The sequence below is a fragment of the Epinephelus fuscoguttatus genome, linkage group LG1 (assembly GCF_011397635.1).
Source record: "Epinephelus fuscoguttatus linkage group LG1, E.fuscoguttatus.final_Chr_v1".
In the NCBI taxonomy this organism is placed as follows: Eukaryota; Metazoa; Chordata; class Actinopteri; order Perciformes; family Serranidae; genus Epinephelus; species Epinephelus fuscoguttatus.
Window position 1 is genome coordinate 38,960,745 of NC_064752.1, and position 26,691 is coordinate 38,987,435.

The 26,691-nt window shown below is 40.4% G+C and overlaps 1 protein-coding gene across 1 annotated transcript in view; it reads right to left on the reverse strand.

The window, feature by feature from the left end:
- Positions 1 to 26,691, reverse strand: part of scn8ab (sodium channel, voltage gated, type VIII, alpha subunit b) — a 71,355-nt gene that overhangs the window by 19,471 nt on the left and 25,193 nt on the right. Inside the window, exons 7-21 of the mRNA XM_049576443.1 lie at positions 23,684 to 23,905; positions 23,429 to 23,492; positions 21,949 to 22,090; positions 20,665 to 20,871; positions 20,295 to 20,576; positions 15,588 to 15,944; positions 14,255 to 14,387; positions 12,919 to 13,157; positions 11,316 to 11,489; positions 8,722 to 9,078; positions 8,435 to 8,608; positions 7,675 to 7,971; positions 5,164 to 5,281; positions 4,407 to 4,561; positions 2,562 to 2,735 (exon numbers count right to left, since the gene is read on the reverse strand). Of these exons, the coding sequence (XP_049432400.1) occupies positions 2,562 to 2,735; positions 4,407 to 4,561; positions 5,164 to 5,281; positions 7,675 to 7,971; positions 8,435 to 8,608; positions 8,722 to 9,078; positions 11,316 to 11,489; positions 12,919 to 13,157; positions 14,255 to 14,387; positions 15,588 to 15,944; positions 20,295 to 20,576; positions 20,665 to 20,871; positions 21,949 to 22,090; positions 23,429 to 23,492; positions 23,684 to 23,905 (3,095 nt within the window). The remainder of the gene's footprint in view (positions 1 to 2,561; positions 2,736 to 4,406; positions 4,562 to 5,163; positions 5,282 to 7,674; positions 7,972 to 8,434; positions 8,609 to 8,721; positions 9,079 to 11,315; positions 11,490 to 12,918; positions 13,158 to 14,254; positions 14,388 to 15,587; positions 15,945 to 20,294; positions 20,577 to 20,664; positions 20,872 to 21,948; positions 22,091 to 23,428; positions 23,493 to 23,683; positions 23,906 to 26,691) is intronic.

The following is a 26,691-nucleotide window of genomic DNA, read 5'->3' on the forward strand; positions in this document are numbered from 1 at the left end:
TAGTCCTATTCCTCTTCAGTCTATGAAAACACCATGACATTTAGAGACACCATAAAATGACACCTTTAAGTTCCCGGAAAAGTGTGACTTTCTGGAAAGCTGTGAATATTTCAGGGTGAGCTCACTCGCAGGTATGAACATGAAATCCTGCTCATCAACTGGCTGTCTCTTCTTAACTGACATCCTCTTGGCTTTGCGGTAACAATTATCTTGCACTGTTTTATGTCCCACCTCAACTTCCTGTTTCAACAGGATATACATCACATTAAAGGTACAGCCAGACGGAACATAGTGAGGCTGCCAGGCGCCACTAACACCTCCCACAATCAGCTGCTTGTGGAAAGATCAATCGTGCTCTCAATCCAAATGCAGTTCAGAGCTTTCTACTGTAGTTGTTACAATTTAGTTGTAGAAATGACACAAATCTGATGAGGAGCTGCATCTGAAGTGAGTCAGCAGCAAAATAAAAAGCTGTATTTTATGAACATCACACATGATTGGTTACCGCACCATGATTTTCTACCCCTTCCTTCTCACAGTTTGTTTAATAGAACTTGCAACCTGTTATCTTGTTGTGCTTCACACATGCAATGTCCTGCTATTCACCTAGCTTACCATGTTCAGTCTGGCTGCATTTTAAGGAACTCCATTTCATGGGGCCTTTAAGCATACCATGTAATGTATGTTTTCCCTTTTTCAATTACAGACACAGGAAGAAATTCAAGTGGGAAACTCATCACGCACAACCGACGTAAAAGGACAAACCACATTGTATGCCATAGTAATTGTCAAGTGAGAGAACATTGAATGACTCAGCAGTCCAGAGCTAGACAGAAGCTCTGAAACATACCAGGGTTTATAGATATTTACTGTGTCAGGGTTGCTGTTGTGCTGCTGTCAGGGGGCCCAAAATCTCAAGTGCTACCCTGGTAATGGTAGGCTGTGACACTGACATGGAGCACCAGTAATATCACATTATATGCCTGCTTCTGCTGTCTAAATTTCTGTCAACACTGGTGTTTCTACATCAGACTCCATACCAATGCCCTCCCATTTATAACAGTAACATCTGAAGTTGCAGCATTTGTTGACTGTGAATGTGGCCCACAAAGCACTGCAGCAAAGCCTGGATATTACTAAGAAAACAGATCAAGTTTGTCTCTAAAGCTGTGACCGATTAATACTTTGTTACATAACTAACATTACAGCCTAATATTGAAACAAAAGGCACTCAAAATAGTAAAAACTAGCTTATCAGAGCTGTGTAGATCTCCAAGGTTTGACCAGGGGAGAGACAACGTTTTTGAAATCCTGAGCCAGTTGCTCAATTTCTGCAGTTTGGAAATATATAGACAGAAATTCTTACCAATGTGCTCTAGGTAGTCTAATACTAGACAAGGTAGGTTAATACTATAGGTGATAGCCCAAAATATAGTGAAATTTTTGTAATAAAAAGGATACTATAAGTGTTTATTATTACATAACCTAGGCTGACCCGAATACCATTTTAGGAGCTTCGAAACTTCAGTGATAATTACCTGCAAATATTTGAAGCTTCGACCTGGGAAGGGGCAGGGTAAAAGTAATCAATCATATTCATACAGACTTGGCACCGCTGCCCACTTGTGTGTGTGTGTGTGTGTGTGTGTGTGTGTGTGTGTGTGTGTGTGTTTATGTGTGGGTGTGTATGACGGAGACAGTGATAAAGAAACAGAAGAGAAAGTGGAAGGTGGACTATTTCAAGCAATGTTTCTGTAGGTTATTAATAACTTGGAATGCTGCAGGTCAGGCCTCATTACTAGATGCAAATCAAGTGCTTCACTACAGTTAGCAGCAGCACATGAACGCCCGTAATTCATCTCACCTGTAGAGAACACTGGCCTCATCGTGTCTGACACTTGCCACCTCCCTTCATTTTCCCCAAGCATTTTTGTGGCGAAAAAGCAAAACAAAGATTGAAGCATTCAAATACTGATTTGGAGGCTGATAACCATAGTAATGATTGAAGCTTCGAAGCATTCAGATCGGCCCTAGTGTAACCTGTAGATTTAAAAAGAATACTGTCATCATATGGAGAAAGTTCAGTGTGACAAGCTGAAACTTGAGTGACAAATGGATATCTGTTGGAGTCAGTAGATAACTTCTCCTAAGAGGTTTAGCGGGCCTAACTGAATGTAGTGGTGAGTAGAATTTACTGGTCACCTTTGACATGATCTCTTGGCATGAAACAAATCTATTAATTAATTATAATAATATCTCATGTGTGCACGAATTAACAAAATGCACTGAAAAAATGATTTTTTTACTCAATAACATAGAGGCTTTTTTTTATGGTGGTCTAGTTCATATTAAAGACAAAAAAATCCATGTTTGACCTATAATTAAGCTTTCTACCATTAGTTCTGACTCCTAAAAATTGTCACATACGGTCCTGCTCAACAGTTAACCAATGAGCCAATCTCTCAGATTCAACACCTTCCTTTGATATTGCAATCTCAAAAGTTGCACAGTTGTGCACTATTACTTTAGTATTCAACAACATGATATGCAAATGTACTTACATCCACAATGAAGAAGTCTAACCAACACCAGGCATTAGTGAAGTACTTGACAAAGCCGTAGGCCACCCATTTTAGCAACATCTCCAGGATGAAGATGTAGGTGAACACTCGATCAGCGTACTCCAGGATGATGCGGATTGTCTTCCTCTGCTCAATGTACACATCCTCAAAGGCCTGAAGAGCAGTGGAGAATCATCTCATGGTCAATGTATTGAAACATTGCACATGTTATTGCTGCAAATGAGTAAGCTGTGAGGTAAGCCACACTTTAAAACATTTTGTTAAAAGAGGACCTATTATGCTTTTCATACTGTTTCCAATTGTTTTTTCTACTTTGGCTACAAGCTAATGTCAGACTGTGACAGATTTCTCTATATGGTCATCTGCGCCGGGCACACCACTGGAGTGTTTACATTATGTAGCCTACACTGCAACATGTAGCTACATGGTAATGTCAGGGAAACGTAATCATGGCTGCTGAAAAAAAATCATATCTCCCCAATTTCAGATCACAGTCCTGCTGGAACATGCCTGGTTGCATTTAGAAGTTGATATCTGTGATTTTAAATGGGAGAAAGTACATGTAGCTACATGCTAACTTTAGGCAAACATGTAATCTTGGTTGCTGATCCTGGCTATTTCTCTCCAGTGTTGGGTAATATTCCTGCTGGAACGTGTCCAGTTGTGTTTGGAACCTTATATCTGTGATTTTTAACAAGAGAAAGTCCCACAATACAGGGTCATTCCCTGTCTCTGCAAGTACACTGCTACATAAAGCTACATGCTAATTTCAGTGAAACATGTAGTGTAGGTTGATGATGATGTTAATTTCTCATCAGATCATATTCCTGCTGAAACATGCTCGGTTGTGTTTAGAAGCTTTTTATTGTTTTTTCTACAGTAGAAAGAGCTGCTATTCTCCATTACAGTCATTTCCTGTCTGCAATGACAGTGCAAAGATGCTGAGACCCAGACACGCTGACCAACCAGACCAGAGTGGGCTTTTTCAAGTTGTCAGCTTAAAGAGACAGGTGCTCTCGGAGCAGCTCAGACAGAAGGTGAATACAGGTGTTCCTGTATGACAAAGATAAAGCTGTTTTTGGACCATGAAAGCATGACAACATGTTCTAATAGAAATCCCAAAATACAAGTATGAACCAGAAAATTATCATAATATGTCCTCTTTAATGTCTGATTGATTATTATTGACACAGCATGTTTTTGAATTTCACTGAGGAATAGCAGACCTAGATTTTTATTTTTCTAAAACGTCTTTACTTCTGTTAGATTTTGCAACTTATGTGCTTTGTTTACCTTTTCAGAGAGTTGTTTTACACATAGGAGGAAAACTATCTGACAAAGAAACATTTCCAAACTCAAACTAGACTGATCAGTCCCACAGCTCTTCCAGTCTCCATTGCCTGTATCCACTCTTCAGCACATAAGTGTTTTGATTTGGCCACAGGCCTCCCCCCTCCAGAAAGCTGCAAACCTAAGCTGGATTCTGCCCGTTGAAAGGTTGGTGCATTACAGCACTTTGCTGTCCATTAGCAACAATCATATCAAGGGCAGTTGCAAACAAAAAGTAGGAGATGATCTTGCTCATGCCCGTCCTTATGAGATTCACTTTCTCTAAATGAATGCTACATTCTTTTTTTTATTTAATCTGTAAATTTTCTTTGTTAACATGTTATTTCCTACATTTATAATCATGTTGTAAACACTTTGTTTTAATATGTCCTGTATAAAACAAGGCACTCGTAGAGGCATTACTATGATGTTTATGAGTGTATACCAAACTGGGGACACCCATACTTGTGTGTGCGTACACATGTGTGCTCTTACCAGGGCTCCACTGCTGAGCAGGATCATGAAGATGATGAGGGTTTCAAACCAGTTGTGTTCCACAATGAGGTAGCAGGTCTTCCTCAGGAACCACCAGTGCTTTCCCCAGCCGTGTGTGATGGGAACGTCACAACATTTGTATTTGGCCACACACTCTGTACGACAAATATAAAACACAACTGCTGATGTACACTGAGGAGACGGATGCGTAATACTACCAAGGGCGTAATGCAAAATGTGTCACAGTGCCATTACTATAGTGTGTACTAGGGTTGGGCAATATATCAATATTATATCGCTATTGTGATATGAGACTAGATATAATCTGAGTTTTTGGATATTGTAATATCGTAACTGTTGCGTTTTCCTGGTTTTAAAGGCTGCATTACAGCAAAGTGATGTAATTTCCTGAACTTAACACTGCTCTAGCTGTTCTGTCATTTGCCTTTACCCACTTTGTCATTTTATCCACATTACTGACGATTATTTATTAGAAATGCCATTGTGTAAATATTTTCTGAAAGCAAAGTCAACCCTACAATATCGTTAATATTGATATTGAGGTATTTGCCATGCCCTACCTCAGTCATTTTACTTATTGTAATATACAACCATATCTGTTTTAACTCACAATCATTTTACATCAAACGGATTTTCCCCTATATCGCCCATCCCTCCAATGTTCAGTGTTAATAATAATTCCCATCTGTTCGCTGTTATTATTTACCACAAAGTCAGATAATAAACAACAACCTACCGTCTGTCCAGCAGGCTTCTGGGTCAACATACTCCTCCACTACCTCCACCACTGCGACCTCCTCCACATCAGGCTTGATGTCTATTGTGCTGCCCTCAGACGAGCTGGTGTCATCCAGCTAGGACGTACAGAGGACCGAAGAGATCATTTCAAGCTCTGAACATTACAGGCTCAGCAGTGAGACGCCAGAGCGTATGGATACTGCACACTGCCAGCACAGCCATTACAATAATGCCCCTTCAGGTTTATATGCATGACATGATTTATTGCTGGAAGTATACATGCATGTTGTAGCCATGTAGTGTAGCTATCTCTGCCAACACATATTCTGCAGAGTTATTAATAGATTCAACTGGAAGTAATTAAACTTGACCAGTGATTGATTGTACTGGTAATGATGGTCATTGTTACACATGCATAAATATAGATTCTTCAGTGATGAAGGATTCGTTTACTTGTGAGGAAAGAATTATTAAACACATACTTACATACAACACAATTAATACATTCCATAACAAGTATATTTTTTCGATGCCTATTTCTGTGTTACTGATGTGTTAGAATAAGAAGTGTTCTGAGTATGAATTTCAGAGTTGTAAAATATATTCAAGAGGAATTGGAAATCTCTCATTTTTAGGCATTAAACCCCAGCTTAGTGAGGTTCACTGTACCAATAAATCATGTCATATCTTAACAATAGGTCATAGTGAGGCAGGGCAAACTAGTGAAACACCAGCATAGCAGCAGCCTTATTGCAAAAAAGAATACACACACTTGCACACATGCAGACTCTCAGCCAATTCAATTCACTAGAGAATGATACTGCACTTTATAATCTTAAGTCGTCAGCAAAGGACTGCATTCGCACTCTCTTCTGCTGCTTCTCTGTTCTCTTTCTCTCTACCAAACAGCCAGATGGATCCCTGCTTTTCTGATTGGCTGCTCTGTCTGTGTCTACTCCCTGCAGTGTACCCCATGGCTGGCTGTGGTGCAGGGAAGAGTGTTGCGTGGTTGGTTGAGGGAGCCCAGTGGAATATGAACCTGGTGCAGGTACAGTAGTGATGCTGCTGCTGCATTATCTCCTTTCTTCCTACTACAAACCAGGTCAAGGTGACCCATGCATCAGACTTCTCTACGAGCTTTGGGTCTGCCTCACCCTTCTCCCACATTCATATCACACAGTAGACACTATGTTTGTCTGTCTGTCGTCTCTTCAGGACTGCCTCTATACGTCTGCAGGGTCAGCACTCAGGCTCAGTGTTACAGCTCTCATGTCTAAATGGATGTTCTGAAATGTCAAGTAAACTAAATGTCTTCAGTGTGGCAGCTCAGACCAGCTCTGCTTAATGGATCAAAAGAAGCAATGTGGGAACAAAGCCAAACAAACACACACATTTACACATGTGCACTCCGACTCATTACATCACCGTATATTGCATAATTAAGTCACTATTTTGGTAAACGTAACTGTACTGAGGCATTTGTTTAGACCATGTTAAAAGCTGAATATAGAAGCTAAATTCTTAAACTTGTAAAAAAGCTTTTCTTGCTTGCCTCCCCAGTGAATGAAGAATCCAAAAAACATTCAGTTAGGCTTCCATGTTTTACAACAGCAAAACTATAGAAAAACATCTGTTTACAAACTCACTCGCACAACTCGTGCAGTATAATCCAGGTTTCATTTACCCAGTCGTGTGCTCAGTACTGCCTAGACACATGCATTTCACAAGTGAAATTTATCTATGCTCTCTTCAAAGCCAGGCTCTATTGAAAAAAAAACCCCAGTAATTTAACCTCACTGAACACATGAGATGATGGTCTACCACTGCCTCGATAAATTTGTTTGTGTTGTTGTGTGACTTTCGTAAATATGAACCACTTTTTTTAACACTAAGTAGTCACACAATAACACATACTATCAGTCAAGGCAGTGGTATACCAGCTGCTCCTACATTAAATGGGGTAAAACTTCTATTTTTGTCAATGGAGTGTGGCTTTGAAGAGAGCATAGATAAGTTTCACTTCTAGTTTAGTTCCCTCTTGGAAAGGGCTGTCTGTTTGGGGACTACTCGGCATATGAATGCATAAATAAGACCTGGATTATACTAAACGAGTTGTGTGAGAGTTTGTAAACGGATATTTTGCTGTAGTTTTGCTGTTATTCAGCACGGACCCCTATGACTTAAATTCATCAAGAATTTTTTCACTGTTTTTGGATTCTTCATTCACTGTGGGGGCATGTGAGAAATACAATGTTTTCTTCACAAATTCAATGTAACATAGGGTGAGTAAGTGATATACAAATTGTCATTCTTTAAACACAAGAAATATCACAGCTATGGTATATCTCTAAACTGGTTTAGATCTCCAATAAACAGTATCCAAAGTAAAACCAGCACATAATCTCCTTCCATCAAGCAATGATGTAAATGTACCCAAATTATCATCAAACTCTTAAGCAAGAGCAACACAGCTGCCATCTCTCTGCTAACATTTGTCCGTCATACTCACATCTTTACTGTTCTCCACGTCCGATTCACTGCTGAAGTCTTCTGTGTTGAGGTTTTCAAAGTCCGACTCACCAACAGCAATAGGAACACAGACAGTGAGGTTGGGGTTGTGGATGAAGGACATGTAGTCCTCATCAATCATATACTTTCCCACACTGCTCCCAATGCCGCTGGTGGTGCCATTGCCATTTTTAGCATAGTCCAGCTCCCGATTGATGTCCACTGTGTGGTTTGCAATGCAGTTGAGTTTCTTCTCGTACATTTCATCCAGAGGTTTCTGTTCATCCTCTATAGGCTGCTTGTCAGAGAGAAAGAAACAGACAGTAAGACAACAAGTATGCCATCATAAAACTCTCTAAAACACACATTCATATACCAACAGTTATAGTTCAAGTTAGGGCTGGGCGATATAGAGAAAATCAAATTACACAATATATTTAATCAGATAACTTGATATTGATGTTGCGACGGTATTGTAGATTTGACTATTGGTGCTTTCACAAAATATTTACACAATTATCTTTTTGATAAATAATCATCAGTTATGTGGATATAATGACTAACTGGGTAAGGACAAATAACAGAACAGCTAAAACAGTCTCGTAAGCTCAGAAAATTACATCATTTTACAAAAACAAAGGTTTTTTTTTACAAAATCTCAATAAATCAATATCAATATATCAATATATTACCCAGCTCTAGTTCAAATTCTTAAACAACCAAGAATTGCTCATGCATAAAGACGTTTAATTATTGGGTACCTTCTTGAGCACTGTTGCTATAAAGAGCCGCATGTTAGCCTTGAACCAGGCAATCCCTTTCTTAATACGGGCAACTGCAAGCTGGAGGTTGTTGGGCTCGCCATCGTCATCCGTGGCAGCAAGGTTGTCTGCACTGAATGAGCTCAGCAGCAAGGCAAGGAACAGGTTCAGCACCTTGGAAACAAACACCACAATTGCTGGAACCCATGCACTCACAGTAAATGGATGGTTTACATCTGGGTAACTATCACCCAATAGCATCTACGTTATCTTTGTTTATTTCTTACCACCAAGTTTCCGATGACCATGACCATCATGAAAACGGTGAGACACATAGTCTGTCCAGCCACCTCCATACAGTCCCACATGGTCTCAATCCACTCCCCACACAACACTCTGAACACAATGAGGAAGGAGTGGAAGAAGTCATTCATGTGCCAGCGGGGGAGTTCACAGGACTGGGCGATCTTACACACACAGTCCTTGTAGCTTTTTCCAAACAGCTGCATGCCCACCACGGCAAAGATGAAAACGATGATGGCCAGCACCAGGGTCAGATTACCCAGAGCTCCCACTGAGTTACCGATGATCTTGATCAGCATGTTGAGGGTGGGCCACGATTTGGCTAGTTTGAACACTCTTAACTACGAGAGAAACAGGACACAGGGTTATTCCACAGTTATTCATATTAAGACCATGATCAAAAAGTGGTTTGATATGAACTGACTTGTGTTTATTAATTTCACTTTGAAAAGTCATGAGAAGCAAATGTACTAACTGTCAACACATGTGTATCATTTGATCCAGGACACACACAAGATATCTACATTAAGTGTTTACAGTTTTACACAATATAAGAGGAATGCACTGATTCTGTGCTAAGAAGAACTCTTCATTATATAAAAAAAAGAACTAAACTATTTTAAAGTCATTCAGCCCTTCATTACGCTATCTAGGAATGAGCCCAAATTCAGTCATACAAATTTATGAAACATAACCTTCTTTTACATGAAAAACAAAACAAACAAAAAAACATTTTCAAAAGCCTTTTTACTATATATAGCACGTCTCCCTATAATATCTGTTTTGTATTGCTGTAAAGACATCAACAAATTTCTTCTTCAAACAGCTAGATTTATTCAAGTTTCTTGCCAAAAACTACATTTTTATGGATATATCATGTAATCGGCTGCACACTGGTATTGGCCGACATTTGCCTTATTGACTGCCACCAGCCTCTCGGCAAATAAGAAGAGATACACTGATGGCAGTGGCTGATGTTTTTCTGTTGTGTCAAAAACAGGGCTTGAGAGTAGCAGCGTCCTGTTGTCAAAGGGACAATAGAAAGTGTGAGATCTTTTCCAGGATGTCATTGCGACAAAGGGACAGCGGTAAACTCACTATCGACACATCAGGTGACACATCCTGTTGTTTCCCTGATAATGCTGCATCGTGAACAACAAATTTGTGCTGACATCAGCAGGGTGAGAGCTAGTTAACGTTAGCTGTTAGCAGCAGGTGGCTGGAACTAGCAGCTCAGAGAGGTTGCATTGAGTTATATTATGATGTGTGAAAGCTCTATTAAAAAATGAGTACTGCACAAATGTAAATTATAACATTGTCATGATGCGTTCATATGTGATCTTAAAACATGTAATTTTTGGTGAGAAACTTGAATAAATAAGCTGTCTGAAGGACAAATTTGTTGATGTTTTCAAAGTAATATAAAACAGATATTAGAGAGGGAATTATGGTATAATTCATTCATTCATTCATCTTCTAACCGCTTCATCCTCTTGAGGGTCGCCGGGGGGGGGGGCTGGAGCCTATCCCAGCTGACATCGGGCGAGAGGCAGGGTACACCCTGGACAGGTCTTATGGTATAATATATGTAGTAAAAAGGCTTTTAAAGCTGTTATTTTCGTTAGATGTTTTCATGTGAAAAGGGGTTATTTTAAAGGTTATTTCATAAACGTGTGTAATAGGATTTGTGCTCATTCAAAGTTAGTTATTTTAAAACAGTTATTTTCTTAAATTAAGGTATTGGGTATTGACAAAATTGTTATTTCAAACATTGGTATTAGCCCAGAACTTCACAGCTGGTGCATCCCTATTAATTTTACAAGATTACGTCTGAACACATAAGGATAAAGTTACAATCTACCTTTGCCTGATACTCATATTTACCAAACAGAGCTTAAACGCATCATAATGCAACTCAGTGTAACCTCTATTAGCTGTAAGTTCTAGCCACTGACTGCTAACAGCTGACAGCTACTGTTAGGTAGCTCTGCTCCTGCCCATTTCAGCATGTTGTTTTGTTGCTCACAATATAACATTATCAAGAAAAAACAGGGTGCATCCCCTGATGTGTTGATAGTGAGTTTACGACGTCCTTTCATCCAGACAGCGTCTCAGAGGAGATCTCTTTTCCTCCCAAACACATTTTCTGTTGTCTTGGGACGACAGGATGATGTTAGTATCGAGCCCTGTTTTTTAGCCTGCGCAAAACTGGTGTGACACAACAGAAAAACAGTGGCCACTGCCATTGGTGAATGTCGTCTTATGTGACAATACTACAATGGCAGTCAATAAGGCAAATATCAGCTAATACTGATGTTCATCTGATAAACTGGTTCATCCCTACAAAAAAATGATTGTTTTCAAGCTATAGAAGCTCTTTCATGGCTTAAACTCAGCCATAATTTGGAGCTTTAAAGAGAGAAAATTGTTGATGATAAAGAGAAATCAGCATTATGCAAAGTGTGACACTTTGACACAGATTTTTTTTTGTTTTTATTCAATCTTTTCAGCCTGCACATGAGGGCCAGAAGAAGTTCAACAAATGCTTTCATCCCCGTCTCTACTCTCTTCCACTTACCAATCGGAATGACCTGAGCACTGACAGACCTTCCACATCAGCCAGTCCCAGCTCAACTAAACTCAGAGTCACGATGAAGCCATCAAAGCAGTTCCAGCCTTCTTGGAAGTAGTAGTAGGGATCCATGGCGATCAGCTTGGCAAACATTTCCCCTGCAAAGATGCCTGTGAAGACCTGTGGACCCACACAGACTATCATGTAAAGTTGATCATTTTTTCTTCTTTAAAAAACACAAACAAACAGGATGCACATCACAATGACTCCATCAATACAGTACTAATTTACATTTTCAGTTAAGTGTAAGTAGATGCCATGAAATTTTGTTATGTATTACATGTTGAAACAAGAGGATAAGGGAGGATGTATACAGTTCGCAATGAATCTAAAGGGTTAAGCCAGTGGGATTTATGATTGCGTTACTTATTAGACATTTAGCCACACCTACTAGTGCGACATGGCATTAGCACAAATTATTGCAGTTTTGTTTCTTTAGACTGTCGCTATGTAAAATCTGACTTTAAAATTTGACAAAAATGATTAAATCTTTTCAGGTAACTGGTAAAAATATCAAACAAAGCCATAATGATACTAATAGCAAACATAAAAAACAGCAAAATTTCAATTCCCTTCCTCATTCTCGAAGTCTAAAGGGAAAATTGAGTGCAGAATGAAAAAGCTGGCTTGCTTACATTGCATTTTATTTGATGTAGTGCTGATTAAAAATGGATTGGGATTTGCTTAGAGTGAGGACTCTTCTGACAGAGCAAGGTCATGGAGCAGTGGCGCCGAGCTCCGGCAGAACTTGTGTGGGGCTGTAGTGTTTTAGCCTGTTAAATATTGTCCACCCAACAGCTAATCATGTGCCCAATCAGTGCTGCAGAGAATGAGAATGATTCATACTGCACCATCCATCACGCTGGTTCCTCTGACTTCAGTTCCTGTTTCAGTCCTGACAGCATGCCAATCTCTATGACCTCATTTCCTGTCTTAGTACTGACACTGTGCCAATACTGCTGCCCTCAGACAGCTGTGCTACAGTGGTATCTGACAGCAAGAGCAGAGCACAAATCAAAATGTCTGCTGTACATCTGGTTAATATGTACTCTGCCAAACCAGTCCTGGACAGATCCGTAGCAAGCCTTACTAAATGACTGTCTGTGTGTGTGTGTGTGTGTGTGTGTGTGTGTGTGTGTGTGTGTGTGTGAGAGAGAGAGAGAGACAGAGAGAGAGAGAGAGAGAGAGAGAAAGAGTTAAAGTCGAGTAGAGTTGAGGTAAGCAGGATGCAACGGAAGCAGGAGAGTGACCTGAGTGGGGGTGATGAGAGTTTGGGGAGCAGGCTGGCTGGCTACATTAAAATGGAACTAAATCTTTAATGAGACCCCATCAGAGTCCTATATACACTATGCGTGTGTGTATTCTTAAGTGCACATACCAAATGATGCATTGATGTATTGGTTTGAGGTTATGTAGTTAGGGCAAACTGAACCTGCAATGCTTCTGTAACTCCTGAGAGAGATGATGAGGTTCATGCAGGCATGACAAAGTTACAGAGACAAATGGCAGCGGTACACGACAGGACAGAAGAAGAACTGCAGTTTCTCACCAGGTTGCCAACAGACAGGACCTCCTCAAAATGTGGAGTCATGGGGTAGTGCTCCATGGCCATGAAGAGGGTGTTGAGGACGATACAGATGGTGATGGCCAGGTCAACAAATGGGTCCATGACGATCAAATAGACTATGTGCTTGATCTTCAGCCACATGGGAAAGCACTCCCAGATGAGGAAGATATTGGCAAACTTATACCAACAGGGAGGACACTTCCTCTGAGACTCCTCCAACTCTGCCGGAAGAGGTGAAGAAGAAACAAAATAGGGTGAGAAAAACAAAACCTACTTAAAAACTAAAATAGTTTAAGTATATGCTATATTGAAAGTATTTTCACCACTTTAAATTGATGCAGACAGCCTTTACTGACAGGGAAACTGTTATAGGCTTAAGTTTTCCTTCTGTGCTCTCATCAAAGCCACCAGACTCCATTGATGAAAAATAGTCATTTTAGATCACTGAACATGGGAGCTGTTGGTCTACTACTGCTTTAATCAGTCATGTTACCATGTCACTTTGGTAAATTTGGTGAACAACTCCCTTAATACCCTAAGTCACACAGTAACACAAATAAACTAACAGATTGAGGCAGTGGTAGACCAGCAGCTCCCGTGTTCAGCGATGTTAAACTGCTGTTATCTCAATGGAGTCTGGTTTTGTAGAGAGTGATATAACAACCTCAGTCCCCCGTACAAAACTGCTGTCTGACAATTCGGTAAAGAGGTAAAAATATTTGAAATATAGCGTACACCTAAAATTATGTTTTCTTTTTAGGTGGGACTTTTTTTTAGGTGGCTTAAATACATTTTGCTGCTGCCCCCCTCCACAGCAGCTTATTGCTTAGCTTCAGTGTCAGTACTCCTGCCTGCTTCTCCAAACTGGAAGTGTGACATCTACTGTAGGTAACTGTGGCTACTAGAAGTTTTCTGGTTAATCTGGATGCATAGTCTGCGTAAATAAAATGCCAGTTTGAGGTGTAACTGCAAACAGTTATCTGATGCAACACCTAGACCACCGTTGGCTTGAACTGTGATCAAATCTCAGTCAGGTGAACATTAAATGCAACTTATACAACTTGCAAATTATTATTAGTAAGTATCTTCCCACAAATTGCGTTAGACAGCTGACAGTTTGCAGACATCACACTGCCGTTCAACTCTCAATTTCCATATCCAGATCTAATGCAGAGAGAACGCATACATATAATAAGAACACATATTTAACTACAGGCGTAAATGCATCGCTCAGTGGGTGTTTTCATTTGAATAATATGCGTCATATTTTGGTACAAAAATTAAAAAAGGCAAAAGGAAGTGTGTGCACTGTTTGTACCCTCTAAGAGTGTGTTGGTGACTATGCTCATCTGACTGTTGGCACGGTCCTTTCCTTTAAAGGAGGAGTTGAGCTGATCCACAGATACCATGAGAGAGCCGGAGTGCTTCTTTTTAATCTCCACGTCAGTAGTCTGTACTCAGAGAAAGACACAGTGTAAGTCAGATATTGTACTCACATGAAACACTGCATGACTGATGACTGACGCCATAGGTCTGCTCAGAAGAACATGATGAATGCAGTTTTTCACATCAGATCATTATATATGATTGCCTCAAATTACCTGGATGAATTTAAGCATTTCCTGCAACATATCATACAACACACTTCAAATTCATACTGTTAATTCTCAAATCATTGCCACAAGCTTGGAGTGAACTAGGACTTCACTGAAACAAACTCTTATTTGAGATGGTACTTTCTCATTTCCTCTGTTTTGTATTTGTTAAATTTTACTAAGCGACCATTACTTAAGTACTGGCTCTTATTTGAGAATTTACGGTACAGCTTCTAAAACCTTAATGGTTTACTGTGCACATAGCTACAACCCTGAAGTAAGCAACATTAAACTGCATGCAATGACATGCGTGTCAAGTACAGAGGGGAATTCAAGACTTTGCTAATACACCATGCTACATTTAAGTTAAGAGGTAAAAAGGTAAAAGCAAGCCAATTGGTTGAGAATAAAAGAGGGGGGGGGGGTCTATCATGCTAGCTAGAATGAGGAGAAATATTGTTAAAGAATAAAGTTTCAGATTTGTTCTTGCATCATCCAGAGGCTCAGGAGCAGAGGAATGAGGACGAGAAGGAAAGAGAGAGAAGCAGAGAGAGACAGAAAGAAATAGAGGGGTAGATAAAAACAGTGTGGGCCTGGATGTGGAATGCCCCTTAAAATTATAAAAGTAGAAGTAGTTGTTTTTGTCCTTCACAGTGTTTTCATAGTCTCGCTTTTTATGAATGACAATGACTGTATATGCGTAACATGGGTGATAGAACTGTAGGGGGAACTAAGGGGGGGATATCGTATTGCATTTTTGTTAGATATTAATCAATGAAATGATGTGGGTTCAGGGATACTGTTTCAGCTGGTTAGTGCCTTCTACAGCTGTTAAAAAAGGAGCAGCAGAAAAAGAGCATTAGGTCAGGGTGGAAGTGTAAGTGTCAGTGTGAGACGAAATCATAAGACAGAATCTAGATATTTGGAGGGGAAAGGGATCTACTGAGTTTAGGGAACAGAGGATCAAGAGCCAAGGGGAAGAGGTTGTGAAGCTGCAGAGACTGGGGCCACCATCATCATGCCTAAACTGTATTGGTGTCCCATGGACGTCCTTACACTGTCATCAGTGGCTGCCTTATCTATTTTCACCTCAGGCAGAAGCCGTCTGCCGGGCCCAGGGCCGATGAGAGAAACCACGCCATTGCAGTCCACTGTGCTGTTCCTCTTCCCTCCAGAGTGCGGTGCCAGCGGGTGGATGCGTGATGAGCCCTGGCTGTAGCCACTGTAGCTGTTGCGGCGGTAAGGGATAAACAGGGAGCCTCGGCGGTCTTCGCTCTCCTCTACCGTGCTGTGCTCATCGTCTGCAAACTCGTTCTCAGAACCCATGTCCTTGGAACGGCCTTTGAAGCTGAAGATGCTGCTGCGGCTGTTGTGGCGCGACATGTAGGGAGAGCCTGGGATGCTGAGTAGTGACTGAGGAGGGAGAGAAAGATGCATAGGGAAGAGTTGAGGAGTTATTAAAAAGCAGCAGGAGTTAGTCTATGTGTCAATAAAAGGGCCAGACAAGGTGGAGAGGGCAAGTGAGGTAACAAGATAAAAAAAACAAAGAACAATGAGAGAGCTAAATTAGTAATCTCAAGCAAATGGGAAAGTATGTCAGATAAAGGCACATTTAAAAAAAAAAAAACACTAAAAAAATTTGTCGGGATTGACTGCGGACTGACTTGGTCGAGATGGCTGCCATCTTGTGCATTGTGCTCTTACTACCACTAGATGGCAGAAAATAGTGTCCACGAACGAGGACAACAGGTCTGAGTTGAGTAGAATTAAGTACAATTTAAAATGAAGTAAGGTAAAAACCAAAATGTGATGTCTTCATATGAGGACAGAAGATCTAAAGAGGATATACTGTAAGATGGTAATGATATTATACAAAATTATACTTAAGATTAAGTCTGCTAAGTCAACTGAGATTGCTTCAAATCAAGCAGTCAGTGTGCAGCATACTCCTGGGGACATTTTGGTCCCCAGATTTTACTGCAGAGTGAGCGCTCCTCACTTTCACATTGCTCTTTGGGAGAGACAGCTGCTGACATGCAGGCAGCTGCCCAGGGAAGGAGAGGCTTTGCCCTGTAAGACAACAGAAATAACTATTCTCTGCCTTCTGCCTAGAAGTGGGGAATTTACAGCTCACAGCAACTTCATATGACAAAGTCTCTGGCTTTTGTTTGATATCAAGTGTCAGCAAAAAATGTTGCTGCATTTCTGACACATCATTAGCACAATTAATTTGTTTACTATATTAAGTGAACGTCACTGTCACACTGAACATCCCGCTGAGGCCCATTGAAACTCTCAAATTCTTTATGGAAAAACAGTAACAAATAGTCAAATATTCATATTGAACCTCCAAATCTGATTCGGCTGTTCCGATTCGGAGTCGAATACAGCCTTTGTTAAGATGCTTTCATAAATGTATTGTCTTTTCCTTATCCTTAATGCTTTTTTGTCTTTGTTCTTTAAAGAAGACCCCAAGAAGCCAGTCATTATCTTTGTGGGACCATCACATAATTTAACCAATAAACTTAACGTGATTTATAAGAAAAACAATTGAGACTATTATATCCCCATTTAATCTGTGTATTCTAGAATACTATTAACTCATAAAGAACAGTACTCCATTGCAGCGTAATGCATGATTTGGGGATGTTTTGATCTGGAACATAGCCAGTTGTTTTGTTCTATTCTCTAAGGTATACTACACTGCAGTTTTGTTTTGTTTAAAAGCTTGTCTTATTTGGTTCTGCAGAGAGCATTTATTTCAGTGAAAGCTGTTTTTATCACACAATTTGTCTTCAAAGTTTGGCAAAAAAACCAAAACAGAATTACTGCCTTGTGGTTGTATGTCTCCACCAACCAGCCAAATTGCAGATTTACATCCATGTCTGTCCAGAATCCTTAATAGCTTGGGAATTACAGTAGACATAGCTTCAAATATGGATGTTGCTGCAAAGAAGCTACAAATCATAAAACATGGATGCTTTACACACATCTTCAACCTGGCAGTACAGAGGATCTATACAATCACCACAGTTTCAACATGGACACCCTAGATTAGTGTCACCAATTTAGTATCCAACCAAATGTCTCTCCTTCTGTTCCTGAGTTATGACATTGAATAATGGCAAGCAGAGTATTTTTTGCAGAACATTATGATGTCGCAGTTGACCTTTGACCTTTTGGATATGAATGCCATCACTTTGTTATTTTATCAAATCAGAGATTAATGTGAAATTTTGTTATAATTAGTGTATGAATTCTTATGTTATGGCCAAAAACATGTTTTGTGAGGTCACAGTGACCATGACTTTTGACTGCCAAAATCAAGTCAGTTCATCTTTGAGTCCAAGTACTGTAGATGTTTGTGCCCAGTTGGAGATAATTCCCTCAAGGCATTTTTGAGATATGGTGTTCACAAGAATGGGGCGTATGTACAGACAACTCGCAAACAGAATGCTTTCAGACATGGCTGTTGTCGGTACGGGCATAATTATGACATTGGGACTGGCCGCATACAAAACCTATTAAAATCATTCACTAGCCTGAAGCTGTAAAACAAGTGTTTTAGAATAAACTTACGTAGGATGAGGGACTGGCCAGTGAGTGTAGGCAAGGTAGTTGGAGAGCAAGGTGCAGCCCAGTCTCTGGCTAGAGCGTATAAAATGCTGGGTATTAAGTGGGAGAGGAGGAGAACAGCCATCCACAACACCATTGAAGTTGCAGAAAGCCTCAAGCCTCAAGATGGCTGCAGCTTAAAAGAGGAGAGTCAAGGGGAGGACATAGCTAATCTGCCATCTAGACACAAGTTGAGGCCTGATCAACCTCACGTGGGTCAAATGGAAGGGGGTGGATGATGATAGAAGACCCAAAACATCTGCTGATTCCAGGAATGTCACTGACAATATGTGTGCAGAGTCAGTCAAGGTTTTTTTGTACAAAGGAAAGCTGACCATTCAGCAGTGACCAGGAAATACTGGTTGATGACTGTACCCAGGATAGAACAGATAGGCAACTTAATCTGTGTCCACTGCGAGGAGGAGACCAAAACCAAGCTACAGAGAATCTCATTGAAACATACCTCAAGGGGAGCCTGAGAGGTGAGAATGAGAAATAGTCAGATGGACAAGTGATGCCCAACAATATTTGAAGATCCACCAAACAAGAATGAAGTTACTGGCAGTAGCAGAAGGAATGCAATGCATTTCTCCGTTATCTTGTTTTCTCTGGCAATGAACATAATAACAAAGTCAGCAAAGCAAGGATGTGGAAGGTCCAAGACCAAATCTGGCCATTGCTAATCACCGGGGGGCTCTTACAGAGGACCTGACAATCAGCAAACATCCCATGCTAGGGTGTTGATGGATTCTACAGGGATTCAAGAAAATAAGGTAGTACCCAGATGAGATTCAAACAAGCCAAGTTCAGATCTCTGCAGAAGAACAAGGTTGATGGCCTTCACCATCACAGATACCATTATTGAACCATTACAGAGAGGCCAGTGAAAAGCATTGGCACAGAGTTTGACATCTGTCCAATCAACCTGCACTGAACTCAAGGGCTAGCTGAAATCAATGGATTGGTCGAGGCATGGTTGTACTAACATGAAATTCTGTCTGCAATACTGTGGCCATTCCTGGTGTGAAAGGTGCCAGACTCAACCACTGAAGCCTTGGAGAGCTTCCTTGGAGTCTGAGCAGCATCACACTACAGGCACAGCATCAATCAGCAGCTACCACACAAATTTCAGAAGGAGAAAATCAAAGGCCAGAGAACTGCTGCAGAACAAGAACTCAACAGAACCCCAAGGTGGCAAAAGCAGACACTGAGATGAAGACTGGAAGAACATGGCAACCAGAGGAGGTGGTCCAGTAAGACCAGCAAGGCTGGTATGAGTGGTTATCCAAAGAAGAGCCAGATTTGGGTCCTTCCCAGTCTCATGTGGAAACAATAGGGAAGCATCACCAAATCCAGGAGCAGAAGGGGAGAACCTGCAGGGTTGTGGCGATGAAACAACAGGGGAGAAAGGTGACCTGGCCTAAGCTGTGGAAGGCTGACCTCCACCAGATCAAGTTTTTTGTCCAGGCAGTGTATGATGCGATTCCAAATCAGTCAAACATCCACACACAAGGCAAAGCAGAGTCACCAGCATGACAGCTGTGCATGGTAAGGGGGACGCTGGAAGGCATGTTTGGCTGGTGCTCCAAAGCACTGGCAGAAGGATGATATCGTTGGTATAATGACCATCGAGACCATGTCTTGAAGGTCATTGCCGAAGCCCTCATCAGAGCCAGAGAACACCCAACATCTGCTAAGAAATTCCACTGAAATCCTGGCCTGGACTGGAAGTTGTTCATACACCTGGAGAGGCAGACAAAGTTCTACTAGCACACTGTGACCACTCTGATATGTTCTTTTGTCTGACCAATCAAACAAATCATTTCACTGAAGAGGACAGTCCCTTGGAAAGATCGCTTGGGCGAGGCCTTCGAGAGTAAACTTGCAAAGAGTGAGGAACTGGTCAGCAAGTGTGGGCAAGGTAGTTGGGGAGTGCAAGGACTGCCTTTTGATGTTGGATGCAGGGGTTTAACAGCCCAATCTCTTGCCAGACCTCACAACCAACTAATTATCGAGAGAGCGAGGTGAAGAAGAGCCTTCAGCAATATCAACAAAGCAGCAGAAAGAGCCTCAAAATGGCTGTGTGTCAAGAGAGTAGAGCCATGGGCAGAATGTAGCTCATATGCCTATATATCTAGCTAACTTTACCTGGTTCATAATGGATGTCTTCCTCCCCAGCCTGCTTCCTGGGAAACGAATGGTGCTTTTCTTGCTGCCATCATCTGACTCCGACTTAACAACCTTTTCGCTATCTCCTTTCTCTTTCTCCTGCTCTTTCTGACGCCATTTCTTCTTTCGATTACGGCGCTCCTTGGCACTCTTGGAGCTTAGCTTGGAGACCTCAGAGGAGCTGCGGGACAAGTGCCCTCCTCCTTCATCTTCTAACGCAGCTTCTGACACCGTGCCTGCAGATGTCGCCATGGCAGCGGCCTGAGAAAATCATAAAAGACACATGATAAGCTTAAACTATGAAAAATGGGTAAAGGTGTATGTATGTGGGAGAGAGAATGAGACAAACCTGTGTTTCCTCCTGCTGCTTCTTGAGCTGCTCCAGCATGGCCTTAAATTCAGCCTCTTTCTGCTCCGCCTCCTCAATAGTGGCCTGGTTCTGCTCCTCATAAGCCATGGCCACCACAGCCAAGATGAGATTCACCAGGTAGAAGGAGCCCACAAAGATGACCAGCACAAAGAAGATCATGTAGGTCTTCCCTGCAGCACGCAGAGTCTGACGGACACACACAGACAGAGCAATGAGATTTAGAGGGATTTAACATGGAAAATAGGGCATACTATTGTTGTATTGATAACATGTAATTGAAATGTATCTTACTAAAACAGCTGTTTTATGTTACTTAGTTTTTTTCTGCAGTACTTTCCTATTCTGTCAGAGGTACGGTATGTATATGTGTGATGTGTCAGCATTGCTGGTGCCTCTATAGTCAGTTATCCAGGAAAACCTCCAGACAGGAAAGAAGCCTTAGAGTGCAGGAATTCCCAATTTTAAATACACACACACACACACACACACACACACACACACACACACACACACACACACACACACACACACAGACTGGCCTATTTGCCAAATGAAGTGGATCTATTATGGCTGCAGTGGTGCAGGTCTGGAGGAGGAGGTAAGCAATGCTAGTGCAGTGTCATGGTAGTGCAGGTTAACATTACAGATACCTGTGCACATGTTATATATTTTGCACATGCATATGTGTCCCCAGCAGAAAGTGAGAGGTCTAAAGAGGCAGAGATGTAGTACTGGTTCAGTCTCTTAAAAATGTATTAGGCAGAGAAATGACTGTTCTAAAGGTCATTTAACAAAAATGAATTCACTGCTGTTTGTTGCTTCATTATAAATATAAATAACAAAATTCATTTCTCCCTGTGTGAAAGACAAACATTATTTTAGTGGCTGGTCACACACTCCTCGCCACAGTGTTTCTGATCAGCTGTCCTTCCTTCCTTCCTTTTTATTCGGAGGGCAAATGCACTGATGTGGAGAGCTGCTCTGAGGCACTTTTGCTGATTCATCCAGGTATTAGGATGATGATGTATATATATTTTTTATGATGAAGTGGGGACAAAATCCTTAGCACTGCTTAGGGGGTGTTATACTTCTCTGGGTAGCGACTAGAGCGGCTTTAATATAGGTCTCTAAAACAGGTGCAAGAAGGGTCAAAGACTTCATCTATAGGTCATACTGTGACAAAAAATGCAGTCGTGCTTTTTGCTTCCTCTGGATATTTATATGTCAATTTGACACTAAGAATTTAAGAAAACACCACTTTACCTGCATGTAGAGATTTTCCCAGTAGTCTTGGGTCATAAGGCGAAAGAGGGTGAGGAAAGCCCATCCAAAGCTGTCAAAGCTGGTGTAATCATAGTTGGGGTTCCTTCCGGCTTTCATACACGTAAAACCCTCTGGACATCGCCTAAAGGAACACACAAGCATACAAAAACTTTAACGTGCTACCTCAGCATCAACACAGTTAGGATTACAGATACAGATATCACTAGCAGCCCCAGATACAACAGGATCATGAAAACAGGCACAAAAAAGGCTTTGTTGTTATTTTTGTTGTTTGTTGATATACGCACGCTTTTTTGGGGTTCACAAAAATACCCATATGGCCTGAAGATCCATCAAGCAAAAGAGATGTTTGAAGGGTTGTGGTAACATCACTGTTGATTAGAGGTGTAACAATACACATATTTGTATTGAACCATTCGTTACGAGGCTTTCGGTTCGGTACACATTACAAACTGAGCGATTCGTTGAATTAATCCTATTACAATTGGAAAATAAAATACACAGCTTAAACTGTGTTTCATATAATATTCTCAGTGCCACTGCGGTTAATAAGGCAGCCCACATGACAGAACATTCTGCTCCAGCAAAACACACTGGGAGGGGCACCACGCTAAAATGGTTTGTTGCAATATGGTTAGTAACGGCCGTAATGTCTTAAATAGAAGATCCTCCAGTAATCTATAGGGCTGATGCCTGGAGCCACTTTGGTTTTGGTGTGAATTATGAGGACGATGGCGAGTGAGTAGTAAAGAAACAAAACAATGGTATGTTGCACCTGCTACACGACAGTAGGTTACATCAGTGGGAATACTTCAAACATGTCAACTCATTTACGCCAACATCACTGCGGTGTGTCAAGTGGTGGACCTAGACCACAACAAGGAGCAGCACCCAAATGTTACATGCTAACGTTATCCTTGCAGCATTTAGGCAGCTAACCGATCAAAACAGGGAAAAAGAATCACTGCTAGCTGAGGACATTAGACCTGTCTTTGTGGCAGAAAACATAGGCTTTATGAACATGCTTGATGAAAATGAGCCTTGTTACAGTATTTTTTTCAAGAGTGCATTTTAGCAAGACCGTAATTCCTGCTGTGTATGAAAAAACTGAAATTATGATGTTAGTTTTCAATACATTTAAAATAAAAAAGGAAATTTGTCAAGCATTTCAGAAACAGAATTGTTCCTTTTGTTTATATTTGTTTTTAACTAGAATACAACATTTTATATTTCATAAAGAGTTTTTGTTCTATATGTTATTATAAAGACACCCTAGAGGAAGGGTCACTCAGGTATACCTTCATCATTGTTCAAAGAAAAAAAAATAAAAAATCATACTCTATGTTAGTTTTTTTTTTTTTTAAAAATAAACATTTTAAAAACCAAATACTGGTGATGTGTCCAAACATTAAGGTATAAATATGGAGGCATACATTTAGTGAGTGAAGCACTGACTTACCCCGAGTCAGAACTGTTTCCACATAGTAGAGCATCAAGCTGACCAGGGAGGATGTAGAAATTAGCTATAAAGAAAACAGAAAACAGTCAGTATTAGCTACTGTCTGTTATTTTTTATATCAGCAAGATAAAAATAAATGTCTCAAAAAAATAAACACAAAGTGAAAATAATTACCAAGATGCATACACTTCCTGTTAAATCCCATTTATGTAATCATGTGTAACTAGTTTAATCTCTGTCAAGATAATCACTCACTTTCATTCATGATGTATTCGCTCCAGTCAAAGCCCCTGCTGCCATTTGCCAGATACTGCTCAGTCATGTTGATTGGCCAGATCACACACTTCTGCCGCAGGTTCCCCATAAAGAGCTGCAGTCCGATCAGAGCAAAGACGCTGAGACAGAACACGGTCAGGATCATCACATCCGACAGCTTCTTCACAGACTGGATCAGAGCACCCACAATGGTCTTCAGGCCTGTCGATTAATATGCAGTAAACACACACATACACACATACACACACACACACACAAAAGTGCACAAATGCACACACATGAAAACAGACAAACTCACAAACACACGCACACCAGCGTACAAAGTCAAATGCACACAAACACACATACAAACACAGAAATAGACACAAATAAAAAGAATTGCAACTTTTGGCACTGCAGGAGTGCACAAGCTGAGTTTGTTTTTTATAGCTGCAATTCAAGAGCTGACTCAAGTCAAGCACGGAAAAGTTAAGTTAGATAACGTACATCTAATCCTGTATTTTAACCCTGTGCTGGGCAGCCTCTTACATAAATCTAAACTTGGCAGGCATCAGAATTGTTTCTCTAGCACCTACGCCCACACTACCAAGCCTCAACAGCAGAAATTGACTCGGTCTGTCATGTGCATCCTTTAGAGTATAAAACCGGTGTGTGGACAATGTTTGTTGTTCTTCTCGAGATGGAAATCTGTACTTCAAGCTGTTGTTTTTTTAAATTTAATTAATTATTCATCTTGTTGCTAGCCATGTGGGTATTAAGTTACTAGACCTGAGATTTAAAGGTACACTTCACACGCTATTTATCAGTCTAGATTGTATTGGTGTGAGATGCTGAGTATCAGTAACCCAGGAACCATATAACCATGCAGTGGGAAGCGTGCATCTACCGCTAGCTTACCTATCACCACTGAGCTAGCTATCATTACAGCTAAGCCAAGGAGGACGTCATTAATGTTTACATCCTGCACTGTCACAAGCACAAGCCTCTCATGATGTATTTGGCAAGTATGGTAGAGAGTGAGGCTGTAATTGATACACCTCCACAGTAGAAATGATCACAATTAGCAAATATGGGCTCCATTTGATGTAGAATGATCGTGGGTTGTAAGGGTCATATGTTCTGACATGCAAGGAGAAAAAAAAGTAAGTAAGTAAGTAAGTAAAATGTTTAAGGTAAGCACAGGGAGGCGAGTTAATGTGGAGTATGTTGAGAATAATAAGTTTAGTGTCCAATTGTTAAAGGTAGCTTTTCATTTTGCAGCTTTACCTGATGATTTTATTGCACTGGAGCCAAGATATCTTAGGACTTTACATCATGTATAAATGTAATAAGTCTATCATATTATCATATAAATGGAATAAGGTAAATGCTACGACACTGTTTAATTGCTACATAATGTGCCACTGTACAGTAACAACACCATAAAGCCTACAGCAGCCTTCAGAGAAGAAAGCTGAGAACTCAGTTTGGGTGTAAAAGATACTTAGTGTAGAAACTGTAATTCTCTGATATCCAAACCTAAATAATTTAAGCACAGCACAGTAATGGCACAGGTATTCCCATAAGGTAATATAAAACAGTCATTTTCTGTGGGTCCAATTTTACAGCTCAGAGGCAAAAGAACATGTTGTCCTGCATCTCTACTGTCGCCGTTCCTCACTAGTTTCTTTTCTTGCTGGTTTAGAAAGACTTTAGGCCACAATTACATTATAAGTGGGTCTACTACTTATTTCAGATAAAGAGAATGGTCCCAAATCATGTCACTGAACATCTTCTGTTTTACAGCAGTGAGATATAATTCAAGAAATGTGGCTATATGCTTGTGTCATTAGAAAGTCAAGAATCTCCCTTTGAATAACAACAAGATCATTCATTCATTTAAAAGGATAATTAGGATGCGTTGATCATTTGTAGCTTTTAGAACCTACAAAATTACTTTCACTGTTCTACTCTTGACCAGCTTTACTGGACATACTTATTTGCACCATGACACTTGTCAGCACTTTCTTACAGAATATTTCTGCTAACCTTCTGTACCTATATAAAAAATGCTCACAACAAGGTCTGTGGATTATCTTGAGTAACTGGGTCATGATTTCTGGAAAGAGACATTGCTGCTAAGTTTTTCAATGTATTTTTTGGCACTTTGAGCACCACAAGTCGAGTGCCATCTAGTTTCATTATATTGGAGTGAAGACGGACATCAGCTGCTATCCCCAACTCACACCAAAACAATTGAGATTGATGAATAGCACCACAGATAAAAGGAAAAATGTGTTTTTGATTTTTGGGTGAACTGTCCCTTTAAGAATAGATTCTACACATTAAAGGCCCTGATTACCTTTTTTCTTTAATCTGCTTCTCACTATAAAATGATCAGGTCCTACATAAACGCATCATTTTCTGCCAACCTTGCAACAGTTTTAGCTATTTCACTTGAGAAATTTCAGTGTTTGTGTCTTTGTCTGTGCTAATCAAACTGATTTAAAGTGGGCGGGGCTCAGTTGGACAAAGTGATGTCATATTCTTCTCTGCACCAATCAGGATTTACTAACATATGACTCTGAATCTGCAGACAGTTGTTGGGTGGTTTGCTCGTGTTAAATTCGATCGTTACCTATTCAGTCATTTCTATTTAATGTTAAAAATGAGTTGGGATTTGAAGCTAAGTTTTCAGAGGCTTTAAAAAAATACAAAACACTTGTGTATACAACACTGTATGTCCTAACTACAAACATCTGAGCATTTTATTCTAGAAAACCCTCATTCCATAACTAAAGTCTACTTTAAAAAGCAGTGTATGTCTAGGTAAAATAATGTGCATAGGTTGTGCATTAAAACTCACTATCCAAACTCTAACTGGCAGTGTTTGTACAGTATGTCTCTGTCAAATTTAAACTTCTGGTGGGTTGATGTCTGACTGTCTTTCTGGCTATATGGTTATCAAAATGAGATACTTTTAGACACATTCAATAAAATCAAAGACA